The 21421-nt window shown below is 38.1% G+C and overlaps 1 protein-coding gene across 1 annotated transcript in view; it reads left to right on the forward strand.

The window, feature by feature from the left end:
* The window catches only part of LOC126260915 (aldehyde dehydrogenase 1A1-like), a 98626-nt gene that overhangs the window by 37322 nt on the left and 39883 nt on the right, over positions 1–21421 (forward strand). The window contains exons 4-5 of the mRNA XM_049958374.1: positions 16316–16481; positions 17978–18168. Of these exons, the coding sequence (XP_049814331.1) occupies positions 16316–16481; positions 17978–18168 (357 nt within the window). The remainder of the gene's footprint in view (positions 1–16315; positions 16482–17977; positions 18169–21421) is intronic.

Here is a 21421-nt window from a genome sequence, read left to right on the forward strand (position 1 = left end):
CCAGAAAGGCCCGTACAGGATCTGCAGCATGCGGTCGTGCATTATCCTGCTGAAGTGTAGGGTTTAGCAGGAATTGAATAAAGGGTAGAGCCATGGGTCGTAACACCTTTGAAATGTAACATCCACTGTTCAAAGTGCTGTCAATGCAAACAAGAGGTGACCGAGATGTGTAACGAATGGCACCCCGTACCATCACACCGGGTGATACGCCCATATGGCGATGATGAATACACGCTTCCAATGTGCGTTCACCATGATGTCACCAAACATGGATGCGACCATCATGACGCTGTAAACAGAACTTGGATTCATCCAGAGAAGTGACGTTTTGCCATTCGTGCACCCAGGTTCGTCGTTGAGTACACCATCGCAGGCACTCGTGTCTGTGATGCAGTGTCAAGGGTAACTGCAGCCACGGTCTCCGAGCTGATAGTCCATGCTGCTGCAAATGTTGTTGAACTGTTCATGCAGATGGTTGTTGTCTTGCGAACATCCCCATCTGTTGACTCAGGGATCGAGACATGGCTGCATGATCCGTTACAACCATGCAGATAAGACAACTGTCATCTCGACTGATAGTGATACGAGGCCATTGGGATCCAGCACAGTGTTCCATATTACCATCCTGAACCCACTGATTCCATATTCTGCTAACAGTCATTGGATCTCAACCAACGCGAGCAGCAATGTCGCGATACGGTAAACCGCAATTGCGATAGGCTACAATCCGACCTTTATCAAAATCGGAAACATGATGGTACGCATTTCTCCTCCTTACACGAGGCATCACAACAATGTTTCACCAGCCAACACTGGTCAACTGCTGTTTGTGTATGAGAAATCAGTTGGGAACTTTCCTCATGTCAACATGTTGGTGTCGCCACTGGCGTCAACCTTGTGTGAATGCTCTGAAAAGCTAATCATTTGCATATCACAGCATCTTCTTCCTGTTGGTTAAATTTCACATCTGTAGCACGCCATCTTTGTGGTGTAGCAATTTTAATGGCTAGTAGTGTATATATGGGACACGAAATCATGTAACGCCAGTGACAGTCGATCTTTCTTCCCAATGAACTATTTTTGGAGTTGCCTGTTTGCAGTTAGTGCACCCTATAGTTTTGAATTGAGCAGACATGCTTCCTCATTGTGAGCCATTTGTGCAGAATAAGGGTTTTACTCTGTACCATTTTGTATTGTATGTACTTTGAGCCTTACCCTACTGTGCTGGCCTACAGTGGTGGCTCATGACAACTGCATATTATGCCAAATACATATTGAACCGGATACTATGCATCAACAATGCAGCCACTGTGTAAACATTGTGCATCCCAGTTCACAAATTCCACAAATGAGTGCAGTGCTGGAGTATACAGTGCCTCACAAGTGACTCTCCAGCAACACGTGTTCTTCAAAAGTGACAGTGACACTTGACAATTGCCAATAATTCCTCACAACAGCCCTCTATGACCGACTTATTGTGAGACTTCATCACCACCTCTGGTTTGCATGTGGAGCATAGTGAACCACTAGTACTGACTAATTGTATCTATGATCTCCCGCTGTGAATGATGTCTCATCCATGGTGTGTGAAATAATTTCTGATCTAGTGCTGATACAGCCACAAATTCAGATGCACAATCTGCTCATGCTACCAACCACATCATGCGAAAATGAACAATCATCTACATTACCACTACCAATTGTTCCATGGCAGCTGGCATAACCATCTTTCAGAGAGTTTACAATATGAAAGGGTGGTTCCAAAATGTGGACCTTGACCTGATGGGACCCCTCCCTACATCTGAGGGTCTCTGATACATCCTTTCAGTCATCAACCCGTAACACAGCAGGTAGAAGCCATCCATCTCCAAGACTTGTCAGAAGAGTCAACAGCTAGAGCCATCCCAGTACGCATGCCTGGTGTCCATAGTCACCAGCCAGGCTAACAGTTTGAATCTGATCTGTCCAGTGAATCATGTAACCTCTGTGGCACTCATTATTATTGAAGTACCGCCTGTCACCCTCAAAGCAACAGGCTTGACGACCACTAAAAACTACCCTTATGTGCCGTGGCAGTCTCTGGACAGAAGCTTTCCTGTGGGCATTATTAGGCATAAGCACCGCCCACAAAGATGACCTTGGTGACTCCTTCGCTGAAGTTCTGTATGATGAGCCACTTGCCATTCCCATCAACTTTGTGCTACAGGTACTGCCGGTGGAAACCACCTAACTTCCCACTCTCTTTGTCATGGTAAAATAACACATTGCAGGGCTCAAGATAATGCCTCTGCAATCTCACAGGACCCCTAAAGTTTTCATCCATAAGACACTCACACAACACAACCATGTCATGCTTTAGGATGGCATGATTTGGCTTGTTTCACAGCCTCCTTATATAGACCTGTGCAAGGCTCTAAAACATGGCACACATGCGTTTGAAATACTACTGAATGGAACACTCAGCACAGTATCTATCAACTGTCTAAAACCAACATGGACACTTCACAAAAACCCATCCACCCACAACACATCAATCCCCACCACCCGACATGGCAACCTGACAGAATACACCATGTTCATCAATGGTTTCATTGTACGACTCGACAGCAAAGACTTCTGACTGAACAACCTTAGTGTCAAACTGCTTGAAAAGTTCCCGGTTATTGAAGATCAACATCCTGAATGTGATGTTGGGAACATCAGCCAGCATTTCACACATTCCTATGAACTAACCAATGATGTGGACAGAGCAGCTGTCACATAACAGCTGACCCTGGATTGTTTTCTTACAGTCACTGCCTGCCAGACTATCACTTCCCTCCACCACCAAATCGAGGACCATGAAAACAACTCCATGCAAGCTGATGTCTTCAGAATGTCCCTGACAACTGACATTCTACAACAGTACTGCTAAGGACATATTTGGTGTACACACGCATACCTGCAAGATTGTCACCCTCATGCTGTGCAATGGGAGCCAGACCAATTCTGCTCCAACAAATCTAGCGGGGACATTGTCCTGCTTGAGCCTGCAACATATTGTCTACCATGACACCATTACACGAATGCCATCTTTTTGCACCTTTATAAGCCCAATGCAATCATGCACTACAGAAGGCAGATGGGGAGGGGGCAGTGTTCTGTGGGACACCATGTCATGTAACCCTGCTGACAATTGATCTTGCTTCAGAATGGGCTATCTTTGGAGTTTACAGTGTGTAGCTAGTGCACTCTATGATTTTGGATTGAGCAGACGTGCTTGCTCATTGTGTAACATTTGTGCAAACTAAACTTTTATTCAATCCTTATCATGTTGTATGTATTTTGCATCATACCCTACCATACTGATCTACATGTATGTATTGTACTACTTAACTTGGTTCTTGTGTTAGTCAATTGTTTAGTATAAAATGTATTTTGTCTGTTTGGAACCTTATTTTTGAAGCATTCGTCAGTTACTTTGCTTTTCTCTATGGGAACACTATCATTAAATTGTGTCAAAAAATTCTTTAAAAATGTGTCAAATATTATCATTGTTGAAAGTATTATGTGTGTCACTGTAACAGTGACCAGACAAGTCTTTGTCAGCAGGAGCTAACAACCTTGTTTCCTCAGTTCAATAATCATGGCAATACTTACACAAAGATAATTATGTTTCAACATTACTGTCAGCATCATCTAACATAAAAATGTATATTACTTTATGTAGGAAAACAGAATTGTAGATAGGCTGATCCTAAGTTGATTATAACAGTAATTAATGGCCAATAAAATATACTCATCTTGATTTCTCTTAGAAAAATTGGATCACCTCAGTTTCCTATAATATTCAGAGTATGATTTCTTTGGAGGCCCTGGTCTTGACACTTTTACGAAAAGAAAATGAACCTTTTAACATTGGATGATTAAAGTATAGTCTTGACTTCATCCTGGACAATAATATGGTTATCTCCATTTATGTCATAAATGACACTAGTTAAAATAAATGACACTAGCCCTGCAGGAACTTGAGCAATATGCACAATGCCACCTCAAAAAGCTCTCCATCCTGCTCACTTCCTACTCCTGCCTTGGAGTACCACTGTACACCACCTCTACAGCAACCTCCAAACCTCCCCCACATCCCCTCATAGCTGACAAACCCTGTCTCGCAGACCTACTACACTTACCCCACCCTTCAAAACTCCCTCCCACCACACACAGAATCTAGTTAAAAATGATTACTTTCTAATTAAACACTCCCTTAAGTTTCACTAGTTTTATACTTTCTGCTATTACTGTTGTAATATTAACATTGCTATTCCTGACACAGTCCAATTTTACTGTAGACATGTCACAATAAAGAACTTCACAGTATTTAACCTGGAAGCCGACCACAGATTTGGCTTCCAATATCTGTCCTCCTCCAACCCAAAACAGTGACTCCTCTCAAAAAAATTATAATACAGAAAAACAAAGGTATCACATCTCATTGGTCCAAAGAGTTTGTATGGTAAAATTATAGATAGCTACTCTGATTTGACAATTGTAAGGAAAGTACTAAGCAGTACACAAACATATTTTACAGAGGAAAGCATATATTTCTAAGCATAACTTTTGGTAATGGAACTCTGAACTGGAATAATTTTAATATATTGTTATGGTCATGTTACTGATGAAAGAAACTAATCCAATTTCACAGGATAATTAACATCTTCAAAAGTGACATGAAAAAGAAAGATATGAATTTTCAAAATATAAAGAAAAAAATACAAGAAGATAAATGAAATTTCAAGTGATGGTCACCAAACAACATAATGATACTGAAAACTCCCACAACAAAAATAAGATGTACAATTTTCTAAGAAACATAAAGGTATGAATGGTATTAAAATATTCATTAAACAGAAAAATATCATAAACTACTGTTGATCTGTTGACACGATGACACAGATCTGTTTCAAAGGGAATTACAAAACCTGACTACGACATCACCAGTGACAAGTCAGGTGATCACAACTTTTGGGACAGACCTAGTTATATAACACTTATCAAGACAGAGCCAGTTTTAAAATTTACAAACATCTAGTCTGGAAATGCTTAATCTTCTTCTTCTTTCTTCTTCTTTCACTTGCGCCTTTTTCTTGCAGTTTTTGCAGGGTTGGCATGGTTACAACAGATTTGGAATGGTTAATTTAAAGGGTTGGCCAGATGCCCTCCCTACCACCACCCCATACCCCTCAGGATGGAATCAGTGTACCCCAGCTATCTGTGTCTAGTGTAAACCATGAAATAGTGCAAACGTGTTACAAATGTCTGCGAGTCATGGAACTGAGGTGGGACGTGGCGACCAGCCCAGTATTCACCTAGTGGGGTTTGGAAAAGCACCTAAAAACCACATCGAGGCTGGCCAGCACACTGGCTTATGTCGTTAATCTGCTGGGTGGATTCGATCTGGGGCCGGTGTGTCTACCTGAGTCCAGGAAGCAGCGAATTAGCGTTCTCAGCTAACCTGCTGGGTTCTGGAAATGCTTAATCTCAAGAGCAAATTGCACTGTCTTTTGTTTTCCAGTTCAGTGACACCACATTTGTGTCTTGTTACTTCACAATCTGCATTAAAATGTACAAATATTAAAATATTATAATGTATCCTTATCTATTTTAATACACTTAACAGCATATCCATTTTCTCTATAAGTACATTGATGATATAAGGATATTACTACTATCTTTAAACTGTCAAAAACTGTTCTTCACACAAAAAAATCTAGATGCAGTCTAATAACCGAGCAATTTGGTGACTGATTAATGTAGACTGCCACACCACTCTTACATAAAACATTAAGCCTTTTACGCTACATAGAGCTTGCACAGGATAACTTGGCCAGTGTGCAGAAACCCACTCTCATTCTCAGTGCTGGGAGAGTTAACCCCAGTCTTCTGAAGGGGTGGCCGCCTAAGTAGCCTTTCACTTACACACCTGTGAGCTTTGTCTATTACGAAGAAAACATTCTCTGTCTGCCTTGGCTACAGTGTGAGAATGGAGGTGTGTGGATGCCAGTTGTACTGCAACTTCTTTCAAATGATTTTAAAGATTTAAAGAAACTATTTAGTAAAAATAAAAAAAAAAAAGGGGGGGGGTTCTCATGCATCTCATAGCCTCATGCACCATCTTCATGATGAACTGCTTTTCATTTATTAATGGTCATAGTTGTGTGATATTTCTATGCCTAGTAAGATACTGTGCTAAAATTGAATACTTTGCGATGAAAAATAGGGGTCACTATGAGTTTGTATTTGGTGCGTGTTAGTCCATTTATTGCTGCATACAAAATGGAGCTAACACATTGAATTTTTCTTTAAACGTGAGATGAGGTCTACATCTATCACCAGTCTCAAGAAAATGGATTATATGTAGTGAACCCAATCATCTGCACAAATGAGAGCAGAAGTGAAATATTAATTTCATCCTTCAGATCTCATAAACAGTTTGAGGTACTGAAATGGATTTTTAGCAAATGATAACATGCAAATCAGAGAGTATTATGCCACATAGCTAACATGCAAAACTTTATCTGTTGTGATATGCAAGTGACTACAGATTCTTCATTGGGCTATGAATAGCTGGTGAAATGAGAATTAGTATGAATTTTGTAACACCATAAATGAAGGAAGCACACTATTGCTTTCGTAAGTTTCTGACTTTCACTTGTCCTTAGTTATTTAATTAATAGTAGATTGTTTCTGGATTCTGTTGTAATTGCAGCTGGATTAGCGTGTTAGTGAGGTGAAACTATGTAACACTGCTGTGTTTTGGGGGAAAAAACTGATTTTAACATGGCAAGAAGAGACAGAAAGAAAGGTGTAAAAATAGGCAGAAATAAATCACTCTCTCTGATCCAATTGCAGTGGAATCCTGTGACCTTTGTGTTTTTAATAATAAACTGTTGACTTGTACTGGCATAACCTCTTAATGTGGTTGTATACAGACTTACTAGCTGACCTGTACAAGTTTTGTGAGATATGCATTTGTGCAAAGGATTACAAAGTAAAAGTACACCTCCCCTACTGTGCTGTCCCATCTGCAATGGAGCCCCTTCCGCTACCATTGTTCCCTCCTCTACCATGCCTTCTGTGCAGCTAGTGGCTAAGTAATACCTTAAGGGCTTCTTTATCTTTCTGCCTTAGACTAAACTATCATTTAGGCAGAGAGTAGGTACTGTTTTCTGTCAGCCCACAATGCCTGGCGCTCATTCTTCTGCAGCTATCTTCCCTCCTTTTGATGGTTCTGTTGGTGCTGCTGCTACTGTTGTTGATGAAACTTCTGTTACAGATTGTGGAGGTACTTCTACAGTACCGAGCGAGGTGGCGCAGTGGTTAGACACTGGACTCGCATTCGGGAGGACGACGGTTCAATCCCGCGTCCGGCCATCCTGATTTAGGTTTTCCGTGATTTCCCTAAATCGCTCCAGGCAAATGCCGGGATGGTTCCTTTCAAAGGGCACGGCCGAATTCCTTCCCCGTCCTTCCCTAACCCGATGAGACCGATGACCTCGCTGTCTGGTCTCCTTCCCCAAAACAACCCAACCCCAACTTCTACAGCTGCTGTTGTTGGTAATGGTTGTGCTACTGTTGTTTGTGCTGCAGATGTTGTTGGTGTTGTTGCTATAGCTGGTGCAAGTGCTGCTAGCTTAATTGTTCCTGCACTTTCTGTTGTTGCTGATGGTGATGCTGTAGCCATTGATCATACTGTTGTTGCCACATTTGTTGCTGCTGCTGCTGTTATTCTTGCCTTTTCTGCTGCTTCTGAAAGTCTTCCCACTACTGCTGACATTGGTGCTGTTGTTTTAATTGATACTACCACTGCTTTTTTCATGTTTGCTGTTGGAAATGGTGTCAGATTCTCCAAAATAGGAGTCACTTTTGCTCCTTTTTCCATATCATCTCTTAGTGCAGTATCTGCACCAGTGGCCAATACTTGTCTTGATCCGTGCTTATTAGATTCTGTGGCTAATTGTTCTGACAACTGGGAAATAGGTTCAGCTGTTTTACTACTTATTGATGTAGTTTCCAGAAGGTTCAAGAGCTTCTGCCCCATGTATGAGGTATGAAAACTTGCAGTGCAGACCCTCTGTTAATGTATGACACTATGTATTAAGCTATCTATAAGTATTGGTTAACAGCCACATTCTGTCAGTAATACAACAAAAAACTGTTCTTTGTTGTGAAGTGATGTCCAGAGACTATATCATTCATAATAAGTATGATTCTGGTGTGGCAAATTTGCTGCCCAAAAACAATCACTTGAACTTTGCTCTAACTTTTATATCTCCTAACTCAGAGAGTAACAAGCAGCAACAGCCCTCAAACATGCCATAATTTGCCCTTAAGTAAATTCTCTCCATGCCAAGCTCCAATGTAACTACAAAAATTTAAGAAAATCGACAACTATTTAAATTTAAGATAACTTAAACCTACAGTTAACAAGTGGAGAGAAGTGCCTCTCTTTGCAGGATATTTTCAGACTTCACAAGCTGTTCTACATCTATTGGTTCATTATCAAACAATAGAAATACATATTACATACACACAAGCTTCTCATTTAAAATAAAAAAACCATGAATAAATTCACAAATAGCCAGTATGTTTACACTCTCTTTCCTATGGTGTCATCAGAATTCATTATATTTAAGTGGCTTGCATCATTATTAATATCAGGGATAGGACATCAGGTCTGACAGTGTACTGGCCTCTGACAGAAAGTGTTTTAAACTTCATCTGGCAGTCAGAGAGGTAACCAATAAGACTCAACCAGAAAATAATTGCAATTGATGACTTAAACAATGGTTTTGTCTTGAGTAGTTCTGATCAAGAGCTCTTAGGGTTGTAGTCTTATAGAGGACCAGTTTTGGTTCACCCCTCACAATAAATTCCCAATAAAAAAAGTAGGACATTGTGCACCAGTGACTCATAATATATTTGTAAATCCAACTGACATTTTTGAAGACCTCTGATTCTATAGATTATAACATTTCACTACAGTAGGGAAAATAATATGCTAAGAAGACTGTATTGACAAATAATACCACAGCAATGAAACTGGGTTCAGAGTGGGGAAATGCTAAATATTGAGCCCTGCAAGGTTAATTATTTGGCCACTCCTGTTCTTGAGCTACATAAACTATTTACCAAAAACCTGCAAAACCCTTCTAAAACTGTGATGTTTGCTGCTGATGTAAGTATACTGATAAAGGGCTCAAACACATTCAGGATAAAATTGGATAGTTTAACAGCAACTTAATCTTGCAAAAACCAGTATTATGCAATTACAAAGAAATAAAATGTACAAAACATCAATGATGTAATCTCCCCCTCCCCCCCTTTTTGTTGTCACTACCACTGTCAATGGTAAAGTTAAAAAAAATGAGAGGACTAAGATTTATAATAAACTTTTTACTTCTCTTCTTTTCTTGTAGTTGGCTCCAGTTCTTCATGTCTAGAGGTCTGGTTCTTGAAACAGAAATTTTCAAATTTTAAGTTCTCTTGTTTCAGTTGATGTAAATAAATTTGATGAATGCCTGTGCAGATTTTTTGTTTTATTTGATGTTTATTTGCTTCACATTTTAGTATATCCCAGTGTCTTTAGACGAATATTCTGAGAAACATAACAGAATTATATAGTCATATGAATCTGCGGACATAGTGTATATTCTCTTCCAGCCTAGGGATCATTATGCATCCATGTTCAAAGGTCTTGTCTGCTATACTAAAAGTTAATAGTACCTGAGATTTCACCAATTTGGTTTACTTACCAGTAGCTCCTCTTATCTTTACATGTACTATGGGCATTTCCACAAGGTTTGTCAAGGTCTGTTAATTTTTTAAATTGGTTCTTAAAAACTCTTTCAAAGTACTGTCCCTATTCCTATAATGAGGACCATTTAAAAATTCTCTTTTGATTCTCCCCTGTTCAGCTTCTACCCAAAATTTACTTAAAAAAACTTTTCTCAAAACTTTGATATGTTTCCCACTGACTTAAATTTAAATTTACCCATGATAGAGCTTTGCCTTCAAGACACCTTTTAAAAAAAATTATTTTTTGTTTGTCATTCATGCCTGACACAAAACTACCTCTACAGTGGTGCAGAAAATCCACTGGATGTAAATTGTCTGATGGAAAACTTTTGATAGGAGTATTGAACCACACAATACCATTGTTTGCACACAGATTTTTGTAAATGCAGTTTTCCTGAACTTCTGAAATTTTTTGATCTAAAACAGTTACATTAGTTTGCATACTGTTTTCAACATTTAATGTTTTTTGGTTTTAAACTGGCAATGTTTTGTTCCATTCTTTTCTGCTACGGCCTTCTGTTCAACTCTGTCATCATCAACATTCTTCAATTGTCTTGCTGACTCAACTGTCAATTCATTTTTCATTTCTACTTTGTAACCCACTTTTTAACCCCTCTGACAACCCATTTTTTAGCTCTGAAACTTGATTACTAAGTTGGTACATTTGATCTTGTACTTGCCTAATTTACAATAGTTATCTGTCTTCATTTTCTCTGTTTTTGCCAAAATTAACTGCAAAATATGAGTTTTTACTGTTTCCTTGCTGACTATGATTTCACTCAGCACAGACATGTCCTGACTGGATTCTGCAGATTTCACTTCTACCTCACTCCTACCGTTGTCTCTATTCATTTTGTTAGCACGCCCATGAGTCCACAAACAAATTAACCTCATGAACAGTTTGTACTTATCTTTCCTTTTTGATATCCCTGATTGTAGTTGTAAATTCCTCTTTCATTCGATCCAGGCCATCATTGTTGGTAGTGTATTATTATGGTTGATATGATTTGGTTTTTTGGACAGCCCTCAGTCTTCTTTCCTTGGTCATTGGAAATTCATTCATACATAAATTGTAAATGCACTAAAGTACTACATTCTTTTCTGTAGCAGACAGAACTTCATTATTAGTCAACTGATCCCGGACGAGCCCCCACTTGTAATCTACCCCTTCCTCATTTGTTATTGTCACTACTACTGTCGATGATAAAGTCTTTTCAGAAAATACGAGAGGAGTAAAATTTACAATAAGCTTTTTATGTATCATCTTTTCTTGTAGTTGGCTTTAGTTTTTCATGTCTATGAGTTTGATTCTTGAAGCTGAAATTTTCAAATTTTAAGTTCTCTTGTTCCAGTTGATCTAAATAAATTAGATGAATGCCTGTGCGATTTTTTTATATTTATTTGCTTCACATTTTCCTATATCCCACTGTCTTTTGAATTTTCATGCTAACAAAGCCAATACTACATTGTTCTTCTAAAATACAAAAACACATCCAACCACATCACATCAGAAGCGTGCCCAGTACTACTTCCTCACTCTGTGGTAATAACAATATTGCAAAGGGCTGAGAAATTTTCTCGACAAATGAATTTCTATTAATTTATAAATGAACCCAGAAATAACCATAATAAACAGTACCAGATTATGTAATTAATAATAGAAATATTAAGTGTGCCAAATATCTCGTAATTTCAAATGTTTTTTTTTTTTTAAATAATTTTAACTGTACATACGGAGCTAGTGCATATTGATTGTAACAATGAAAATAAAGTAATTCAATTTCACTGTTTTTAGCTAGAAATATAAAATATTGTGCATAAAATTATTTGAAATTTTTCAAATAGACTGTTGAGATAATATCGAACTGTCCAAAATTCGAAAATTAGTTCTGGTATTGACTACTTCTGTTGAGGAAAAGTAATGCTAGAGGAGGGTGTCCCTTTACGAAGGACCTATATTAGATGAATCTCTATGTGTCAAGTTCTCAGGCATCGAGTTGGAGAATAAACTGAGTTGGCACTAGCATATGGACAAGTTAACAAAAAAGACCTCAGCTGTGCTTACTTTACACTTATAAATCTGTCTTACTGTGTCAAACTCCATAAGAGATTGCCTAGCATATTTTTGCTTGAAACTGTGCTATAGAATAATCTTCTGGGATAAAGCCAATTAAGTTCAATATTTATTTTATAGAACTGTGCAGTAAGAATATTGTGTGAAGCTGATAATCAAACCTCATGCAGAACTAACTTCAGGGACCATTGTCATACCAATACTTCTTAACTTTGTTTATGTTTAACACAAATAGGGAATTCAGGATGAACTGTGAAATTCAAAACAAAATATTAGAAAAGCAATAATTTTCTTGTAACAGTAAGTTATCAAATTATGGAAATGTAGTATAGTATCACTTACACATTAAAATGTATTTAACCACCAATTTCAGATGTCACACATCCATTCCCAAGCAACCATTAGCAGTGATGTCACCACTTTGTTACAGTCTAGGGGCACCACAAGCACTCAGAAATGGGAGAAAGTGGTCACTTTACTGCTAATTGTAGTTTTAAAATCTACAATGTTTGACATCTGAAACTAGTCATTAAATAAACTTTCCTAAACAGGTAAGACTGTGTGCTGCATTATTGTTCACATAGAGATTTTGCGACCCTGACTGCAATTCAGATGTGAGTTTCATTTTTGCTGTAAAAGTTTATTAAACTGCTGGTAGATGTCAGGCAAGAGAGTGGAGGGAAAGAATCTGGGGACGTCAGATCCGGTGAATGTGCGGGACATGGTATGGTGCTTCGACGACAGATTTTTAGCACATGTCCTATTTACCACCCTGTATATCCTCACTCAGTTTCCACATGGTTCACTGCTTCTGGCTTTTAGGGTAATCTAGTAAGACACTAATAGCACATGCAAAGAAAGTGATTGTTCTGAGGTAATGTCTGATAGCTATGCAATATACCCTAAGTATAGGTAATGTGAGTACAATCATAACTGACCAAAGCCAATAGGGAAACTACTGTTGTCTACACTTATTTAAGGCTGCCTATGATAGTTTTACAACTCTCTTCTTCTACAACTACACCCATACTCTGCAAGCCACCATGAAGAGCATAGCAGAGAATTTTGTACCAATTGTCAGGTTCCTTCCTATTCCATTAATGTATGGAGCATGGGAAGAATGATTGAATGCCTCTGTGCATGTTTTAATTATTCTAATCTTATCCTTATGATCCCTATGTGATGAATACATAGGTAGCTGTAGTATATTCCTAAAGTTATCATTTGAAGCTGGTTCTTGAAACTTTGTTAGTAGACTTTGTCATGATAATTTATGTCTATCTTCAAGAGCCTGCCAGTTCAGTTTGTTCAGTTCCTCTGTGATACTCTCTTGTTGGTCAAACAAACCTGTGACCATTCATGCTGCCCTTCTCTGTCTATGTTCAATATTCTCTGTTAGTCCTGTTTGGTATGGGTCCCACACACCTGAGTAATATTCTAGAACCAGTTGCATGAGTGATTTGTAAGCGATCTCATTTATAAACTGATTGCACTTCCCCTGTATTCTACCAGTAGACTGAAGTCTACCACCTGCTTTCTACTGAGCCTCTGTGATCATTCCATTTCGTATCCCTACAAAGTGTTACACCCAGGTACATGTATGAGTTGAGCGATTCCAACAGTGACTCATTGATGGTATAGGCATAGGATGCTATACTTTTTATTTTGTTAAGTGTGCAATTTTACATTTTTGAACATTTAAAGCAATCTTTGCACCACTTTAAAATTTTATCAATATCTGACTGAACTTTATGCCGCTTCTTTCCTTATCGATAAATGGATCATATACAAAAAGTCTGAGGTTACTATTAATATTGTCTGCATTGTCTTAATATACTATACAAAATTAGTCTTCAACGGGTGCTTCTGACTGTGACATTATAACTTGAATCATTCCACATTCCAGAAGGCCCACAATGATGGGATTTGCAGAGCATGATGTGTGAATTAATTACTGAATGAATAAAACTGCATCATTTCACTTACACAACTTCATTTACATATTACTCCTTTCACTCAGTCCAGCTTTCCTTTTCATAGCTTACTTATGCACTAGAAGGTAACTGAAACTAAAAAATGAGCAACAGAAACACTCTTATATAAAACCCATTGTTTGTCAGCATACATTTGTCTGCAAATGCACTTTATTTGAGAATGATCTTTTTTGGAAAATTGTTAGTTTCTATGATTTTTGCTCTGTGTGGGGGTTTGTCTAATAGAATGTGTCTATAATTTTTGTGATTCTTGTTTTTAATTTCATTTCAAGATTATAATGATGCTTATTTTAGGTATGTATATGCTTGACAAAGAGATTCTTGCAAGTCTCTATTTTGAAAGTTGGCAGCTCTCTCACTCACGTATTGCATATACCAGGAACTTGTAAATCTGTTACAAATAATTTAAAAGATAGAAATAAAATTTTAATATCCATGAGCGTGATAAAAAGCTAAAAGAAAAGTTTCATGACTAAGCAGTAAGGACACCAGATTCTAAAATTTGAACTACAAAAAATGTGATAGAAATTTACAATATTGTCCACACAGCACAAAAATTATTTTATCATTCTCAATTTTTTTAAACTTCTAAGGTCATTTTTATAAGATCACTGCTTTTATTCAGTAACCAAATTTATAGTGCATGTGAAATAAGAGACTCGAAAGAAGATGTTGCAAAATCTACTACTGCAAATAGTGCAAACTCTGTTATGAGCAAAGCACATATTCATACATAAGATTCATATTGTATTCCACAATATGGAAAGAGAGTTTGAATGAATAAACTGATAAATCTTAACTATGTAGATCTGCCACAATTTAACAAAACAGTGCAATTATTCTTAAAGATGTAGTGAGGATGTAGTCAATATATATAGCTATTTGAGTTTTGTGTTTATGGGATTGTCGTGGGTCAATATTTTATGATACATTGGTAGCCTTCTGTAACTTTACAAACCTCTCAATCATTATACACGCTGAATTTCCTTATTTTATGGTGCAAGAAGTTAAATGTAGGTTGATCAGACTGGAGCACGTTGTTAAAAACACATTTACTAGTCCAGAGACCTTCTTCATTAAGAATATGCTGGTACTTATCAGTTTTAACAACCAAGACTTTATTCTTTCCAGTTTCTTTTAAAACTGGGACTTCAAGCTTAGAAAGATTTTGGTTCACTGTATGTACTGGTATCTCCTTTTTCTTTGCATGTGTGAATGAATTATTCTCAATAAATATCTATTTGTCTCTAATAATGAAAGATACTATCCTTGTTATAAGTGTAAAGCCTTGTTTATCCAGTGCTCTGTGTTACAGTTTGGTGGGTTTATCACTTTATATAGATTCACAACTTATAAACAGTTGTATAGATGTTCACCTTTATTTAGCTGGCAAATTGATATGTTAAATTTGATAAAAAAAAAAAAAATGTCGTGTGACTAGGGCCTCCCGTTGGCTAGACTGTTCACCGGGTGCAAGTCTTTCGATTTGACGCCACTTCGGTGACTTGTGCGTCAATGGGGATGAAATGATGATGATTAGGACAACACAACACTCAGTCCCTGAGTGGAGAAAATCTCCGACCCAGCCGGGAATCAAACACGGGCCCCTAGGATTGACATTCTGTCGTGCTGACCACTCAGCTACCAGGGGCCTACTTAAATTTGATGAAATAGTGTAAATTTAATGGAATTTTGTTACTTCTGATATAATGACTGGGAAAAATAATTATTAATAATTTAGTGGTAAATGAAATTTTCTTTCCTGTTTATAATAAAGGGGAATATGCTACTTAAAAAGTAAGTGAAATTTGTGATGTCTTTGATAGTGCACACACACACACACACACACACACACACACACACACACACACACACACACACACACACACACACACAGGTGAACATATATTTTCCAGTAGAAAAGAAGAAAAGGGGGGGGGAGGGAGAGGGAGAGAGAGAGAGAGAGAGAGAGAGTGAGAGAGAGAGAGACAGAGAGAGGGAGAGGGAGAGGGAGAGGGAGAGGGAGAGGGAGAGGGAGAGGGAGAGGGAGAGGGAGAGGGAGAGGGAGAGGGAGAGGGAGAGGGAGAGGGAGGGAGAGAGAGAGCGAGAGAGAGCGAGCAGAAATTAATTTGTGATATGTGGCAGTCTTACTTGTCCTGTTGCATTATCAGATTTTGTATGAAACACTTCTTCTTATTAAGCTGTCAAGCTGTCATGCATCTGCAGTGGAATACAATCTCTGATATCACCAAGGAACTGAAGACAGTGTGTTTATCATTGTTGTGAAAAACAAGAATCAATACATTTTTTATTTTACTTCAGATTTCTATGTTTCCTTAATTTGGACATGGAAACACACAAATTTATGGTAAGCATTTAATCTAGATTTTTATGTTTTTTATTCTGTTTCTAGCTAGCAGACTTATTAGAAAGAGATATTCACTATTTGGCTGTACTGCAGAGCATTGAAGGAGGGAAGATATTCCCAGCTTCATATGGTGAAATCAAATTTTCTGCCAACTGTTTGCGTTACCTTGCTGGCTGGGCTGACAAAATCCATGGTTACACCATTCCTGCAGGTACTGAGTTTCATATCCTAACCACAGTAGCAAATGATAGTAGCATACCAGCTTAATAGCCCATAAGCATAAGTAAATGGCTATGTTTTGACTGTAATAGATAATGAAATTTTATGGATGATTTATTTGTTGCAACTATAGCTGTCTGTGTGTGTGTGTGTGTGTGTGATAGAGAGAGAGAGAGAGAGAGAGAGAGAGAGAGAGAGAGAGAGAGAGAGAGAGACAGAGAGATACTCCAATCGAACCACACTATGGTCATCCCAGAAATCCAGAAATGTCTCAGCATCGCCTCACCTGAAGATGGTATGGTCTTTGCCTTCTTTGATGGGAGTGAACCAACAAGTTCCCACTGCTTGCTTTGCTTCTTTTCCTTGGGGTCACAGTGAAACATTTAGAAATTATACATGGTGGTTAGGTGGCAAAAGAAGTTATCTGGCTTGATCTGACACAACTGGAACATTTCTGCTTCTGCCATGGTTTACTGGGCTCTTTGAATGGGAATGAGCTATCACAGAACAAAGTGGACAGTGACCATTGTCATGTTCGTAATCTCATGTGAAATGCTGACATCTAATCCACGAGTTGTTTTCACTTTTTCCCCTATTGCCTCGATTGTTATATGCTTGTTTTTGAGCATCTTGGCTTCTGCTTCTTCTGTGAGTACCAGCTCTTCTTTACCTTTCAAACTTCTTTGGTCCCACTGAAGTGTCTGTGCCGTCTAATCATTATGGTGGAGTGTAGCTGTACCCTTCCACCAACTCAGCACTGATGATTGCAGCATTGTTCTGTTTCAGTTGCAAAAGAAATTACCACATGATACGGTACTTTAGTACCATGCTATGGTACTGCAGCATGTGGATTTGGATGTGTACCGTGACTGCAGACATGTAATCTTATTTTACGCTGTGATAATTAGATCTCTGACTACTCATCATGTGATGGAAGAAGAAAAACTAGCTCTGTACCTGGAAAAAGGAGAGAGACATGAAAGAAAAGGGTTGGAAGTAAGAATGGCTATTGTTGCTGACTTTAAAACGTTCCTGAGCTTTACTGTTGCTGTTTCTATCAAAGCTTTATGTGTTGTGCAGTCCTTTTGATCCAGGAATTAGAGAATCTTGGCTGCTATTTGCCTTTTTGTTTTTCCTCTTCCCTCTTTCTTATCTATGCTTCTTTCTAAAATATGACTAGCACTGTCAAAGAATCTCCCACAACTGCTGGTGGTGGAACAGAGTGTGAACCTTCGACAATGCTAGCCACTTGTGTTGGTGAAACAACAGAAACCACTAAATAACCATCAACTGAGATCCCAAGATGAATGCTGACAGGCAACACACCAAGATGTGGCCATAAAAGCCTCACCAGTTAATGTTTATCATCTGACCAGGCACTGATAATAGTTGTAATGATGTTACTCATATCAGCTAGTACTGCATATGAATTAACATAAAGGACATAGATAAAATAAAATAAGACAGCTAAAGTCTTTTAAATTTCAGATGGCCCTTACTTCACCTACACAAAGAAAGAGCCTGTTGGAGTGGTTGGGCAGATAATACCATGGAATGCTCCTGTCGTGTCAGCTGTACAGAAATTAGCTCCAGCTTTTGCTACTGGATGTACTGCAGTACTGAAGCCTGCTGAAGATACACCTCTCAATGCCTTATATATTGCAGCTCTGTGCAAAGAAGTGAGTGTGGTTTCTTCTGTAAGCCTTTTTTGAGACTTGTACAGAATGACAGAAAATATCTACAATGACTGCAAGTATCTACACACTATCATAGATTGGAGAAATTTATAAAGATTATGGTGTCACTCACCGAGTAAAACTCCCAGTATTATCTACAGCCTCATTGAAGCAGTAGACTTGCAACATGAGGACATGCAGTTAGATTAGGAGACTGTTTGCCACAGAGGAAATATGTCAGTTCAGGTATTTAAGCTTCACTAAACACAACCACTTGAAATATTTCTGATGTCATAGCAGAGTGAAATTGTGATAGAATAACTCCAACTCCAAACAACCAGCTCATCCCCATATTTTAATATAGAGTGAGAATGAAGAACTAAAACTGACTGATATGTACAATGATTACGCACGGGACTTGTATTCAGGAAATCTGAAGTTCAAATATGGAGGTAGCTATCCTTATTTTTATTTTCTGTAATTTCCTTAAATCACTTAGTGGCTGCAGGAACAATTCCTTTTGCAAAACAGTGGCTAGTGGTAGTATTAGTAATTTCTTCATACAAGAATATTTTTACAATGAAACAGAATTTGCCTGCTTAATGCAAACGAAAAACATTAGTCATAAACACACACATATGAATCTATACATATGTGTTTAATGAGAAGAGGTCAGGAGGTCAGCCATGATCTTGTTGAAGTAACCATCTTGGTATTTCTCTGAAGTGATATAGGAATTCCATGGGAAACCTATCTTAGAATTGCTGGACAGAGCATGATCCTCAATCCTTTTGAATCTGAGGCCACCACCTTAACAAATGCATTGCTTCATTCAGTTGTATCTAGCATACAATAGTAGTGTTTGTACAGGCCTGGAACACATTAGCTTCCTAACTGAAAAGAAGTTGTAGGCTGTTAATTTAGTCACTCAACCATTATCAGCAGCACACACTACACAAACCTGCAGCTGACTTGAGGACTATGCCCGTGCTGCTATTTCTCTGTTACATCTTCATGTCTTCCCATCTGCTGTCTGAAAAAATAAGCAGTATTCCTTCATGATGAGTGAGAAATTGAGCTTAGAAGAATGGTAAGACATTAGTATTGATAGTAGTAGTAGTTTTATTTATCTGTAGGTCTCTTTTACAGGGATATTGGACCTGTCTCGGAATTTTGTGCCATCTTGGGTGTATGAATTTCCTGTAACAAGCAATATGTTGTGTTTGTATAATATTGTGTCAGAGAAATTATTTAGCTGTCATTATTTTTCATGAACTCATTCTCTGTTCTCTAACTAATCTTAATTTGTGTAGAATGGATTACAATCTACACTCGACTGTCGTTTTAAATAGTTGTGTTATAGTTATCACTTTCATCTCCTGGAGCAACACCAGACAGAAAATGCTGTTTCAAGTTACTTGACAATTGGTTCTTGTTCTGTGACCAATGGTAGAACCATTTGTGACATACTTGCTAATGCTTTCTTCCATATATAAACAACAGACTGGTAGATGAACTCACATTGCATAGTTAGGATATAATTTTTTTTAAAAATATTTCTTTACAATGAGCTCGACTACTACTTTCTCATTATTCATTTAGCCCATTTCAGCAGTTTGAAAAATGTGCACATATTTAGCACACTTGATTCCCAGTAAAAAATCTCATAGCTAAGAATTGGGTCTACTTAGGAACGGTATTTCATCACAAGACACTGACTATCACACAGTGACAATAAGAGCCTAAGGACATAACATGCTGATGGTGTTTTATTTCCAGTACCTTCATTGTGTTCATTCCAAGACAGCTGACAGTCATTACTCATCCATAAGAAACTGTGTTTGCTATATAATCTGTAGATTTATGTTTAATGTGATAGAGTTGTTCAATGTTTAATGTGATACAGCTGAAACTTCCTGGCAGATGAAAACTATATGGCAGACCAAGACTCAAACTTGGAACCTTCAACTTCCATGGACAATTGCTCCACCGACCAGGCTACCCAAGTACAACTCACGACCCATCCTCACAGCTTTACTTTCAACAGTATCTTATCTCCTATCTTCCAAACTTCACAGCATTTCTTCTGCAGAACTTGCAGGACTAACAATCATGGAAGAAAGAATATTGTGGAGATGTGGCTTAGCCACAGCCTGGTGAATGTTTCCAGAACAGAAATTTTCATTCTGTGCACTGGTAGATTAAAACTGTGTGTCAGACCAAAACTTGGAACTCTGGACCTTCGCTTTTCATGGGCAAGTGCTCTACCAGCTGAGCTACCCAAGCACAGTGCATGGCCCATCCTCATGGCTTGACTTCAGCCAGTACCTTATCTTCAGTCTTCCAAACTTCATAGGGGTTCTCCTGCAAAACTGCGTGACTAGCACTACCAGTATAATGGAATACTGGAGTAATGGATATTATGTAGTCACAGCATGGTGAATGTTTTCAGAATGAAACTTTCACTTTGTAGAGGCGTGTACACTGATTTGAAACTTCCTGGTAGAGTAAAACTTTCTGCAAAAGTGAGACTCAAACTCTGGACCTTTGCCTTTTCTGGGCAAGTCCTCCACCAACTGAGCTATCCAAGCATGGCTTATAACCTTTCCTCTCAGCTTTACTTCCACCATTACCTCATTTCCTACTTTCCAAACTTTGAATTAGCACAACTTCACCGCAGAGCAAAAATTTCACTATGGAAAAATTTACCATGCTGTGGCTAAGCTGTGTCTTCACAATATCCTTTCTTCCAAGAGTGCTAGTCCTGCAAGTGTCATATGAGAACTTCTGTAATGTCTACTGAGTACTAGATGGCCTATCTTAGTGCACTGATCTTAGAAAAGTGCAAATAAAAATGTATGGGGTGTAAAAATGTTGTAGGCACTAACTTACAGACAAAATTAATGCAGGAAAATGACTTTATCATGTGTATAATGGGACTGAATGATGTGACAAAAATGAGGCAGAGGTTTGTATGAAAACTCAGCAGTATTCCCTAGAAGCTAACAAGTGCAAAAATGCAGTAGTTCATGTGTAAACAAATAAATTCAGAAAACAGACTTTAAAATAAGGAAACTGTTTTCACAATATACCAAGTGTGATGCACTGGATGTAAGCAAGCTGCATCAAAATCTGCACACAAAGCATGGAATGCATTTAAACTATGAAGGGATAAGGTTTGTTTATGATCTTGTCAGTGAAATAATTAATGAAAGACTTAAGGAACAAAACAATCCATCAGCTTTCTGCATGTCCT

The sequence above is a fragment of the Schistocerca nitens genome, chromosome 5, assembly GCF_023898315.1.
Source record: "Schistocerca nitens isolate TAMUIC-IGC-003100 chromosome 5, iqSchNite1.1, whole genome shotgun sequence".
NCBI classification, from domain to species: Eukaryota; Metazoa; Arthropoda; class Insecta; order Orthoptera; family Acrididae; genus Schistocerca; species Schistocerca nitens.